Source organism: Cannabis sativa, chromosome 9 (genome assembly GCF_029168945.1).
Source record: "Cannabis sativa cultivar Pink pepper isolate KNU-18-1 chromosome 9, ASM2916894v1, whole genome shotgun sequence".
NCBI lineage: Eukaryota > Viridiplantae > Streptophyta > Magnoliopsida > Rosales > Cannabaceae > Cannabis > Cannabis sativa.
Window position 1 is genome coordinate 5,765,609 of NC_083609.1, and position 13,863 is coordinate 5,779,471.

At 34.8% G+C, this 13,863-nt stretch overlaps 3 protein-coding genes across 3 annotated transcripts; 1 reads left to right on the forward strand and 2 right to left on the reverse strand.

The window, feature by feature from the left end:
• Window positions 1–7,139: 7,139 nt before the first annotated feature.
• LOC115723509 (uncharacterized) lies at window positions 7,140–7,664 on the reverse strand. The gene has a single exon (XM_030653005.2). It carries the CDS (start codon window positions 7,662–7,664, stop codon window positions 7,140–7,142), a length of 525 nt encoding a protein of 174 aa, XP_030508865.2.
• A 415-nt stretch (window positions 7,665–8,079) lies between these two features.
• On the reverse strand, window positions 8,080–9,618 carry LOC133031194 (uncharacterized). The gene is made up of 3 exons (XM_061104633.1): window positions 9,472–9,618; window positions 8,489–9,235; window positions 8,080–8,388 (listed from the first exon to the last, which is right to left on the reverse strand). The coding sequence occupies exons 1-3, from the start codon at window positions 9,616–9,618 to the stop codon at window positions 8,080–8,082; spliced, it is 1,203 nt and encodes a 400-aa protein (XP_060960616.1).
• A 634-nt stretch (window positions 9,619–10,252) lies between these two features.
• On the forward strand, window positions 10,253–10,810 carry LOC115723510 (zinc finger protein GIS3; the record flags this gene model as incomplete). The annotated part of the gene is made up of 1 exon (XM_030653006.2): window positions 10,253–10,810. A coding segment is annotated over one exon (558 nt), but the record flags the coding sequence as incomplete, so codon positions are not given.
• Between the last annotated feature and the right edge of the window lie 3,053 nt (window positions 10,811–13,863).

The window sequence follows — 13,863 nt, forward strand, 5'->3', positions numbered from 1 at the left end:
GCTCTTTTAGCCATGGAAGCTTAAGCCCGGCCCCTACCTGATGTGCTTCCATTTTTCTGTTTTTGTGTTTTGTCGTCTTTATCGATCAACTACCCACTGTGCTCAAATTAAAGCTGTTATATGTTGGCCCCTAAATGCCTATAAACGACAAAAATATAAAATAGTTTAACGCAACAAAAGGGGTTAGATCCATCCAAGTACGTGAGGGTAATTATCAAAAAAAAAAAAAGTACGTGAGGGTAGTTTGTAATAATTACTACTCAAGATTTTGTTTGTTATTATATATAAAGTTAAGTGGATATATATATTAATTAAAATATTAAGCCATATTATTATGGCTTAATAATGATATTTTTCTATTTATCTCTGTCATCTAATTTCACATAAACAAATGAAATGAAAGATTTATGTAGAATAAGATTCCTTAAAGTTATATATTATAATTGGCGAAACATTAATCATAATCATGTGTTGGAAATTATTATGTGCTAATAAGATTATAACTTTATTGTAAATAATACAAAGACAAAATCATAACTTAAACAATATTATAATACTAGATAAAATATACACATAAAATAAAAAATATAAAAATATAAAAAAGAATTACAACTCAAAATAATAAACTACACACAAAACACAATAACATAAATAACTTATATATATAACTATAAAGTAAATAGTTTAAATATATAGATATATATAAGAGATCTGAGAGAAATCTCACATTACATACACCATAAGTGTATAATAGAGAAATCACCAAACGTGAACAAAATTTTACACATTTGTCAAAAAGCTTATTAATTTCCCCCTACCACAACACTTAAGGAAAAGAAAAGAATAAAAATAGCTTTCTAAATTTATCAAGCCTTAAGTATTTTTCTAGCAAGATCCTTTCTTGATAGAAACTAGTATCTTCACAAATGAGCAAAATACCTCTACTTATAGTGTTTGAGGGATTATGAAAATTAAAATCCCTTCACACATGACTATAACAACACTTTAATTGGTGTTATTAAAAAAAAAACGTTATAGAAGAGAGTTGAAAACATGCTCAATAAATTCATGTACGTTTATGAATATTATTTTAAAATTGGCTCAAAACGAAAGAAAACAACCAAAAAGTAACATGTCATCAACCATAAAACAACCGTTTTTTGATAACCCAATATTGAGTTTTTGTAACTTCTCTCCAAGCCAAATATTTATTAAACATTTTAACACTCATTTAAATGATATAAATAAGTACTGTAACAGTTTCTAACAACTAGAAACTTATCCCATTGATTTTATAACTTCCATATGTAATAACTTACTTCATTACATATAATCAAATGTGATTCTTAGGTTACAAAATAATTTTCAGTTTTTGTAACCACTCTTATGTTACAATTCTTGTATTTTGGCAGTAAAACTACTTAAATTATACGATTTGTGACACTTAACCACGTAAATTGATTTTTTAGCAGTAAAAATTACCAAACTCACATTCTGTTTTGCTCTTTACACTTCTGTTCACAAGGCTCTATTAAGTGCCAAGTAAGATATGCCACAATGCACAAAATTTACACATGGCACATTTTTAGAGATCCACATAAATAAATATTAAAAAAAAATAATAAATAAATTTAAAATAAAGAAAATCATTAAAAAACAAAATTTTCTTGTCCTTTCTTTTTTCTTCTTATTTGTTTTTGGTTTTTTTTTTTCACTCTCTCTCTTCATTTCTTCTCCCTTCTTTCTCTCTTCTGTGATCTCTCTCTTTCTCTGTTAGCCATAGGCAGCCCCAACCCTGGCGGGGTAGCTCTTGTTTTTCGTGACTCGAGCTCGACCACCCCAGACGAAGACCCAGAAACTCCGACCCTCACTCACTCGCATCCCTCTTCACCCTTTCTTAGATTTGTCTCTCTCCCTTGGTGCTCTTGGATCAGTGCCAATGAACCACCTCTAGTGACGCTTGACCAAAATAGAGACCACTACAGACCTCCCTGACTATTTAAACCTCAAGATCCTTAGGCCCCCTTCGTCCATCCCAAGTTCTCTTTCCCCACCATCGATAATGGCTCTGTCGGCATTCAAGACAACGAAAGCAAAACAGAGTCAATAAACCCACTCGCGATGACGATCCAAATAGAATCGTCGACCCAATGCCTTGGGAAGAATACCTAATTGGGCTGATGTTGATTCAGATTTGGTGAGTTCAGTTTCAGATACTTTGCCAGAGGAAGATTTTGCTATGTCCCTAATGATGCTTTCTAGGGATGTTTTGGAACAAGAAGAACATGTTATAAATATTGTAACTTTAAAATCAGATAATGCAGTGGCAGGTATGGAGGTTTCAGGGGGAAGAGAGAGAAATGGGGGTCTGATTGAAAGGGATTATGAATTTGGTTTTAAAATAAATTGGGGTAATTATTTGGATTATGGAAATAAAATAAATAAAAAATAAAATGGGGTTTAAAATATGTAGGAAGTTAATATGATGAGATAATTTTGATTTTTAAATGATTAATAAATATCTAAAAATTCTATATTCATAAGGCTGTACAAGAAAATTAAGATTGTACAATATGAATAAAATACGTCGGTAGTGTATTAAAGTAAGAAATCTTTAATATAGAATTATCAAGTATAATTTACTATACACTATACTCTAGTGTGTGTGATTTTGATTTGAATCACATATGTGGATAGACATGTATTAAATGTGTTGTGTATAATTCAGTTATACATGACTCGACCGATATAAAATAACATCTAACATGCCGTTTACCATGAAAGAGTTATTCATATCACAACAATGATCATTAGTAGATCAGTCTGAATCCTGAGTATACATGAACTCTTATTCGTGTTCATTAAGTTCTTTGATTCACTCGTTACTGGCTCCACGTGTAACTTTTTAAGAGACTGTTATCGTATTTAGGAAAAATATTCGCACTATAACACATGCCCCTAGTTTTGCGATGACAACTATTTGTCAAGTACCGAAACTAATCACGAGGGACAGGTGAGTTGCTATGTCACATGGCGATGGCCTTTGATTATCTTGTTGAGATTTTTTAAATGACAATCGTATTTATTGCTTTATCTTCCCAAGATGTCACGTCATCGAACCCTTTAGGGTTTGCGCAGGCGTGGTTTGAGACAACTGTTGGATTGGATGTCTTTTGATTTTTCAAACGCCACATATCATGATCTTAACGAATGAGACTAAATCCGTATTTAAAATTCTTTGATACAAAATGATTCCTTTCACTTTCCCTCTCATTTTTAGATTTCATGAAAAAAAAATTCTTTAAAACTCCAAGAACTTTTCTGAAATTTTAGTCAACTTTGAGGAATTTTCTTTCGCTAAAGATCATTTTGAGGTTCGAAGAATTTTTCAAGGTGGTAATCAAACTCATGAACTCCAACAGGCTTTTAGATTAAAGGTTGGTTCTCTAAAAACTTTTTGTTAGTTTAAAGTATCTTCTTTGAATAATCGCGTGCCTTCTGAGTTTTTTGGGTAGAAATAGTTTGAAAATGGGAGGATAAGTTCTGGGAAATAACTCTTTAAGAAGAAATAAGTCAAAAGGGGGATTTTTCAGGAAATTTTTTTACCTATGATCTGAGTATTCACATCTTATTTATAATGAACTACAAATACTCACACTTTTTGGTAGAATACTATGAATGTCTACACATGTCTATAGGTTTTTCACTTGGGATATGAAAAATAGCATGAATATTTGCATTTTTTTTCTATAATGTTACTTTTACATGCTTTATTTTTGTCACCTTATGCATGTGAGGACACTTTTCTTGAAATTGCATGCACAACACGCTGAAAAGATCTTCTATCTTTCAGATGAGCGATCTCTCAGGTAGCTAGATCTTCGAGTCTGATGGAGGAGTATTTGTGGATGAACCTAAAAAAGATGACAACTTTATTCTAACATCTCTGTCAAAATATGAGGTTCTAGCAAGATTGGATTTGCAAGCTTCATGGTCTATTGGAGAAATAGCTCAATTGGTTCAAGAACTTGAAGTACCGACAGTTTTTGAAGTGTAAGGAAGCGAATCCATTGTATTTTCTTAAGGAAGCTTTATCCATCCCAGAGCTGCTCCAAATAATGAAATTGAGGATATGGGGCAAGACTTTGAATTGCTTGCTCGTGGGGACAAAGGAGAAGATGATGAGGATGTCGCGATTTTTGTTGAAGATGTGCCATTAGACGAACCATTCTCATGCGAGGATTTAGTCTCGCGCATAAGAAAGTCTGACTTGAAAACATTCTAGAGACTGAAACTGATTAACACTGGTTGTACAAAACCCATGTCAATACAATGTTCACACCTTTCTTTTACCAACACATCGATCATTCTGACTAACGTTGTGGTGATCTTTTTTCCCATCCTTCGCCGTAGAGTCACAATTCCATTCTATTCTTTTGTAAAAGAAATTCTGACATATTATGAAAGCGTATATATAAGACCCCGAGAGGTAGGCATGAAACAATCGTCTCCAACCCATGAAATTGAGTTACGGTTGTCTCGAAGCACTACACCCTGACCCCATATGGTGGTCTCGGGGTGATGCACCCCTAAGACTTTCTCTCAGCCCATAAAAAATTACATGCTTCAAACTCATTGTGTACCCCTGAAATCCCCATTTCGGGGTCTATGGCTTCAGGGGGTGTGGCTTCAGGGCCTCGAGGCATTTAAAAAAAAGAGATAGAGGAAGCTTGGGGTGTACCCCGAGAGCTCCCAACTCGGGGTACGTGGTCTCGAGGGGTATTGATAGGCCTTGGGGTGGGGTAACCCGACCCCCATGTAGTGGTCTCGGGGGTAATAACCCCAAACCCCCATCTCGACTTATTTTCACCTAAAAAGGGAAGGACGCCTTATCTCGGGGTGTACCCCAACACCCCATTCTTGGGGTGAGGCTACATTGTAGTCTCGGGGTGTACCCTAAATCTCCAAACAAGGCATTGAAGAGCCCTATCTCAAACACACAAACACACTCAGGGTACTTACCCTGACCCCGAATAATGTGACCCAGCGTCACAGCCAATGCATGGTCAACAATCTCTCTCAAGGTATGCATCATTTTCACGAACACATTTTTTTTCAACTTTATGAGAATCAAAATTGAAAAATGGAGGGAAAATGAAACTTTTTCATGTTCTTCAAATGTTCAAGAACACAATCAACCAAAAGTTTTAAAATTACTCATTTTCTCACCAAATTTCATCAAATGAAAGCCAAAAATACATTACCCATCATCTATACTACAAAACCTAAGCATTAAACACTCACATTTTATCAAAAAATCAAAAACCCTATCACTACAATGAATTTTTGGCCATAGCAAGGAATACCGAGAAGAAAGTTTCAAAACTCCATGAAATCTTAATTTCTATGCAAAAAATTGCTATGGAAGTATTGGAGACTTGCCCAAAGTGAAGATTATACCACAAAGCTTCCAAGAAATCACCCAAACATCTCAAAAATGCCTCTACTAGTTGATCTTGAAGTCACACCCGAAATGGTAAGAGAAAGAGAGGAAAAAAAGATGCAATTTTTCAAATTGGTAATTTTTGAAAGTTTTTTGTTCTTCACTTAATCCCATAACTACTCAATACCATTTTTTACAAAAAAAGAGGTCATTTATTCAAATTTTTCTATTATAACGCCCACAACTATTTGGGGCTAAAAAACAATTTAGTCATTTTCTCTTTTTGAATATGTATGTTATTTTTTTTTCTTGTAAATAATTCCTTTCTTCCTTGTAATTTATTTTTTCTTGGAAAAAATTGTGATTGGGACATGTTGTAAAATGTGAAAAGTGTAATAGTTAGGAAAAAATATTTTTTGAGTTTTTGGAGTGTAATTCTAGTATAGGCATGGTATTCTCGGCAATGTATCACTAAATCGTCAACAACTAAAGCAAGGCGCAGACTGAAAGTTCCTATCCTATAGTCATACTGCTAGAAACTTAGGGGCAAATATTTACCCAAAATTTGACGATAATGACATGGCAAGAGTAATGATACGTGACATAAAAATACTGATACTGGATTAATGGAGAATATGTAAAGGCATGACCATCGGGGTGACTGTTAGTCAAGACAGGTGGTCATGATCGTTGGAATGGAAGTTTGACGGTCACTTTTACCCCTAGCTTGAGCAAGGTGGTTGCATCCAAGAAATTAACAAAAATAGTGGACTAACACCCTCATAGGTGGGATAAACAATCACCACACACTTACGAGTCAAATTAGTCTAGGGGGTAGATGATACTACCCCCACCATGGACGTAATGGCATCCTCAAAGGTAGATGAGTACATCCTCATGACACCATGACTACCCACAACGTCGAAGGGATCTCGGGGGTGTAAGCCCTAGATGACAATTGACACCCTCCTCATGTTAGGTCTCGGGGGTGTCACTCCCAAGTATTAGCTTCTATCCCCAAAGGTTGTTAACGATCATATCACACTCTCGGGAGATCCTCATAATCAGTGACTAATTCAAATATTCAAATCCCACAAGAAGCTCAACGGCAGTTACAAACCCACGAAAATAGTAGGATATTACCATAAGAATCAGATTTCAATCACCTCCAATAACCAAGGAGGCAGTTGAGATAACAATGCATTGGTCGCGTCTCCTGAAGTGAGAAGCACCGATCTTTTTCCCTATATAAAGGGTCAGTCATGATCTGGGAAAGGGATCTGAAAATTTGAGTACTTAGCGAGAAAAGACTCTGCCATTGTTATTTTTCTTGCATTCAAGAGTCTATTCTTGATTTTACAATTTTGATCAATCAAGCACAAGGGGAGTATGCTATTACCGATATCTAGGGCCGAACCTTTTTAACTTTCAGTATCTTTCTTTACATTTATTGCAAATTCTAGTATTATTATTTATATTTATTGTTACAATAATTTTAGTTTAATTCTTATTTATTACAATAACTCATCGATTAACTAAAAATCTAATCAACATATAGATATATTTTTGACATTTTTTAATGAATGTTCACTATTAGAGTAAAAGAGAATAATAATAAAAATATTACTGTATGGCATCCTTACATCTTCTCTTTCTTCTTTTTTTATTATTTTTTTTGAATAGAAGGTGAACTTCATTAACTTATAATAGCTAAAACAACCATTATAGAAGGATGTATAACACTAGGGACATTGCTGACATTAAAGATGCGATTAGACCAATAACAAGAACCGCAAGCAAGACAATGGCCAGTTTTATTAGCAGATCGCGACACCAAAGAAACAGACACATCAACCAAACAGTTTAACAAACGTTTACAATCAGAAATTAACAAACCAAAAACTGAGGGCATAAAAACTGAACTAAAAAAAGCTTGAACTGACACAATAGAATCAGCTTCAATAACCACATTAGACCAATTTTTACCCTTAATCCAACTCAACGATTTCTTAACTCCAAATGATTCAACAATGGCCGGTTGAACATTCCCAACTCTTAGTGCAGTAAAAGCTTCAATCAACTGACCATTTTTGTCACGAGCCACCACTCCAATGCCATAAGAACCGTTACTTTGGAAGATTGCACCATCCACATTCACCTTGATTTTATTTCCTTCTAGTTTAGACCATTGCTCATCCTTGTTTTGGTTAGCACCGGCCATTGATCAAGGGTTGAGCGCGCATGAGTAACAACTTCTGCAGCAGTATGGATCTTACTCTTCCATAGCAGCTCGTTTTTAGCTTTCCAAATGGACCAAGCTACCATTAATCCTTCCTCAATCATACCTGGCCGTCCCTAATGCAGCAAAATTTTGTACCAGAGAGAGAAGTCGAAGCCAACAGCAGCAGCAACAACAACAACATTCACCCCTGCATTCCAGCAGCTCTGAGCAAAGTGACATTCAAGTAAGACATGGCTGATAGATTCATCATTTATGTGGCAAAAAACACACGAAATAGGAACATCAACATGCTTAGTTTGGAGCTGCAATCTTGTAGGTAAACAATGTGTAAGAGCCTTCCACATAAAGTGCAGCACTTTTGGTGGAACCTTGAATTTCCAAAGTTTTTTCCGCACTACATCCTCCATATCAGCACTCCAATTTCCTTTGTTGAGTTATAGAAGCCTGAATGATCATATTTCCAGTAATAATTGTCACCCTTCCCCACATTAATAGGCGTGTTCAAGACAAGGGAAGCATCTCTGCTATTAAATAAATCATTCACCAAATCTACATCCCAAGCCTCTCCATTTATATTCATTAGCTGTCTCACTTTACAATGGTCAAGGGCTGGGTGAGTAGAAGTAACAAAGGGTTTTACATCATCAGACAGCCAAGGAGAATTCAACACCTCAACATCCCCCAAACCAAGGAAAATTTTGAGCTTCATGAATGCTTCTCCATATATAACTCAGGTTGGCACCAAGAGAAGCATTTAGCATTGAACCATTGGGAAAGTATCGAGCCTTGTATACTCGGCCTACTAGAGAATCTGTCTTCTGCAACAACTGCCAAGCTTGCTTCCCAAGTAGAGACAAATTGTAATCTCTAAGGTTTCGGAAACCAAGACCCCCTTTACTCTTGTGCCGACTCAAACGGCTCCATTTCATCCAAGTAATACCTCGAGACTGTTGGGACGAATTCCCCCACCAGAACTTGGACATCAACCTTTCTAGCAAAGTGCATGTTTCAATAGGTAAAAGGAACACAGACATAGCATAAGACGATATGGCTTGTGCAACGGTCTTAATAAGAATCTCACACCCTGCTTTAGATAAGAATCTACCCTCCCAACTCAAGGTCTTTTTTTCCATTTTCTCTTGAAGGAAATTCTGAATGGCTTTTTTGCTTCTACCCAAAATACATGGCAGACCCAAATAGAAGCTATTGTCACTAGCATGAACCATTCCCAACCTTGCACAAAGTCTGTCTCGAAGATCAAAAGATGTGTTAGCACTAAAGAAAACGGAAGACTTTGCTCGATGAACTTGTTGACCTGAAGCCATCTCAAACATGTGTAGTAACCGGAGTACATTGTCAGCCTCATTCTCAGTTGCGCGACAATAGACGTAGCTATCATCGGCAAAAAGCATATGAGTTGTAGTTGGCGCACCATTAGCAACCTTACACCCTCTAATGTGGCCGCTTCTTTCAGCCCTCTTTATCAGAGAAGAAAGACCTTCCGCACAAATAAGGAATATGGGGATAAAGAGTCCCCTTGTCGAATTCCCCTACTAGAAATGATTGGACCAATCTTATGCCCCCCATGCATTACCATATACTAGACTGTAGAAACCGTATGAAAGATCAAGTCGATGAAGCGGTATTGAAACCCCATTTTACTCATCATAGCCCTCAAGAAGCCCCACTCAATACGATCATAGGCTTTACTAAGATCAAGCTTCAATGCCATATAGTCAGTCTTCCCTTTACGTTTTCTTTTGAAATAATGCATTATTTAAGAAACCATAATATTATCTGAGATTAGTCGGCCCAAAATGAAAGCCGACTGGTTTTCAGAGATAATTTGGGGAAGCACGGTTTTCAACCTATTAGCCAATACTTTAGAGATAATCTTATACAAGACATTACATATTGGCCTCAAATCACCCATGATACTAACATTTTTCTTTTTACTTTTTTATTTTTTATTATTTTGTTGTAAAATAAAAAAATTTAATTATTTAATATATATTGAATAATAATATAATACTATTTAAAAAAATTAGAGCTATTTATTATTGAAATATTTTAAAACAAAAATTACTAAAAATAATATAAAAATTGTAGTGAAAGTACATGAAAAAGTTGTATATATCTACTATAAGAGATAACAGTACTGTCCATAGTACTTAAGGAAAAACAGTAAGTAGCACTAAATTAATGTTTGTCTATTTGTGAGCACAAGACACTCATGTAGCTGCGGATATATATTTCCCAACTACTCCGTCCCCTCCTTCCTTTAATAATTTCGGTATTGTTTTCTCTAATATTAATTCAATCCCTCAAGGCTATTTCCGTCATTTTGCTTTTAGTCGCTTTACTTATCTCTTCTCTAATCACTATATATACCTAATACCTAAACCCTAACCTAACTATATATGTATACAATATATATGAATTTTACTACTACTATAATACTCTTTCAAATAATAACAAAGTACATTGCTCCCTCAGTAGTAATGAAATTGTTTGGTTCTGTAATCACAACTAATACTACTACTAATAATAGTAATAAAGAATTGAAAAATAACAAAAATGTTAATAATAATAGTAATAATAAGAGAACATCAATAATATTCGTGTGTGACTATTGTGGGCGGGAGTTTGCCAATTCTCAAGCATTGGGAGGTCACCAAAACGCTCACAAGGACAAAAGAAGTAGTCTTCTCTCGAAGAGGCGCCGCCATGAGCCGACGTCTCCTCGTCCTCCTCCTCCACCTCGGCCACCTCAACTTGCTGTAGTAGGTGTCCCGGCAGTGATCTTAGGCACCCCGCATCACGGCGGTGTTATGATCAAACAACCTGCAGCACCTTCTGTACTTCGTGTTGGCGGCGGGCCAATGTGTATTGTCAGATGCCCCGCCGGCCGTGCTGTGGCAGCTCGAGTCGGAGATGGGATTGCACGTGTTTATGGATTATGGCCATGGCCAATGGCAAGAGTAGTTAAGCTTTCTCGAGCTTTGAATGATGAGGGCATGGCCAGATCTTCTTCGTACGGCGATAGTAGTACTGCTATTAATGGCAAGAGTAATGATAATAATATTCAAGGACATGAGTATGATCAGCATCATCATCATCACAACCTGGGGTGTGCATAAATCGATCCAATCCAATGACAACCGACCGATCCAATCACAACCGACCGCCAAACATTGGATATCCAATTGTGATTGGATCGGATTGGATGTTATTTTTGAATATCCAATTGGATCGGATCGAATATTGGATGGAGTGTCTAAAAATCCAATACATCCAACATCTAATTAAACCAATTAGTATTTTCATTTAGTTTGGATGAGTAATTAGATTTCATAATGTTATACGTAAAATATATATGTATACATAAAAATTTTACTCTTTTTTTCTTGGATTGGATGGATCCAGTCTAATCCAATACATATTGGACCTAAAATATTGGATGGATCCGATCCGATCCAAAAATACTAGTCTAAAATATTGAATAAATTCAAATTGAACCAATAAATATATATGAAATACATCCAATGGATAGAACCGATCAAATCCAACATCCAATGGATGTTGGATCGATTGGATGACTGAAATCAATTGGATCGGATCGGATGGTAAAATCTAACATCCAATATATAATTGGATCGGATCTGGATGGGCCTAAAAATATTGGATGTGATCCAATGAACACCCCTAATCACAACGTTGATCTCCATCTGAGGCTAGCTATAGCACCAACCTAATTATTATATTAAGGATAAATTAATTATGATACGCTTATTTCATATAATATAAATTATATAAAGGCATGTAGTAATTTATCTATGTATTTATATTATATTATAGTATGATGTATCATAATCCTTATCATCATTTACATAGATAAATAATCAAATTATCATATAATCATCACCAATTAGTTATCTTTTTTTTTTTCCATTAAATAATATCGCGCATAATTTCTGAAACTAAAAAAGTTGTTAACCATTTTTAAAATTACTTATTAAATTAAACTATATATATATGGGACCAAGAGCTATAAATATGTGTGTGCCTCGGCCTTAATTTATTTTGGAAATCTCGTAAAAATATGAGTCATTTTGTGTTGTGTCAACAATTTTATAGAGTAAGTTCGCTACAGCCTACTGGCCGTTGTGCTCACTATTATACATACAAAACCACAATTTTGCATCGGTTATGATGTTAGTAAAATTGCAAAACTGATGTAATTAAAGGGTGGGTTACGTTCAGTGACGGTGACGGACCCATAATTTTTTTTTCGGTGGAAGCTTTTTATTATTAAAAAATATTTATACATATATTATAATCATTCTTACTAGATTTATTTAATTTTGTGGAGTTTTTTTTTACTATTTTAGTATATAATTATTAAATTAAAAAAATTAATTTAATTTTTTAAAAGCAATATTTTTGTTAGTGGGGGCTATAGCACCCACATTAAAACAATTGGGTCCGTCCCTGGTTACGTTTGCATTCTTATGCATTGACAAAATATTTGCGTCAATTTTTTAAGATTATTTATGTCGATTGTGCACTGAATCTAAGTTGTGTCGGTACACAACCGATACAACAAGTCATTAAAAAAAATACAAATAGGTATCTATAATCAGTGACGAAGGCAGAAATTTAGTTGAGTGAGGGCTTGAATAAATATTAAGTCAAAACTAATAAAAATAATGATAAATGTATCTTTCAAATTTTTATCTTCAACAAAATAAAATAATACTGTTGACAAAAATAAAATAAAATATTGTCAATGGTATTATTTTATTTTTTAATAAAGTATTATTTTTTTTTATTATTTGTATTGGACTACTTTTAAAATGGGCTTGATTAGAATAAGAGTAGGCTCATGAATCATGATTAAAATATTGAGTGAGGGCTTTTGTGAATTGGACTTTAATAAATTGAGCAAAGTGAATTAATATATGTATATATCTACATATAAAAAATTTGATGTATATATTTGAGTGAGGGCTTTAGCCCACACATGGGCTAAAGTCCCTCCGTCCCTGTCTATAATGGCCTTTGGTCCACACTATAAATTTTTTTTACTTTTAGTCACAACAAAACTTGTGACTAAAAATAAAAAAATTGTGATTAATTATTAATTACTATTCCTATGTTATGCCTAAAAGGTCCGTGACTAAAGGTATTAGTTACAAAAATTACAATTTGTTGTGGCTAAATGTGATTTTAGTCACAATACTTGTGACTAAATATAAATTAGTGACAACTTATGTCTAAATACTATGTTTTAGTCACAAGTAGTTTTTTGTTGTGACTAAAAGTCACATTTAGTCACAAAATATTTATGTTATCACTAAAAAATTGTCACTAAAAGTAGCTATTTTTTGTAGTGCCCTTAAAAGACCCTAATCAAAACCTCTTATATATCTAACGTCCCTAAGTTTTTCAAACCGCCAACACCTTCTCTCTCTCTCTCTCTCTCTCTCTCTCTCTCTCTCTCTCTCTCTCTCTCTCTCTCTCTCTCTCTCTCTCTCTCTCTCGTAGTCATTACTAAATCTATGAAAAATAGTAAAGTCACATTTGAATATGGTGTGATCACTACTACAAAAAAGAATTTTTACATCGCTCAACGTGTTTAGTCAAACTTATTGAACGACGCAAAAATTAACCCTCTCTTTTTTGCTTTGGTTGTTAATCGACACAAATAATAATTTATTTGCGTCGGATACTACTTTGACACTAAAACAAAAACCGTTGCTAAAGATGTTTTTTTTAAAAAAAAAAAATTGAGGGCTCGAATTTTGCGTCAATTTTGCTAAGACACACTATTTAGTGTCGGTTGAATAGGTTTTTGCGTCAATTATGCATCGATGCAAATTTTACGTCAGTGTAAAACTAACGGTAATTTACTTGGGCTTTAGTCCATTTTAAAAAAACCCCACCTATATATTATCTCCACCGCACTCAAACCCCGTCACACTCAACGCCTCTCTCTCTTTCTCTTAGCTCGTTCTCATCTTCTTCGGCGTAGACCAATAGCCCAACTCCACCAAGCAGTTGCTGTTACTTGAAGCCCTGAGTCCACTAGCTGCTGCCGCCGTCGCACGAAATGGAAGCCCCACTTTAAGTCCTTAGTCTTTCTCGTTCTCCTTCAATATGTCTCTCATTCTTGTTT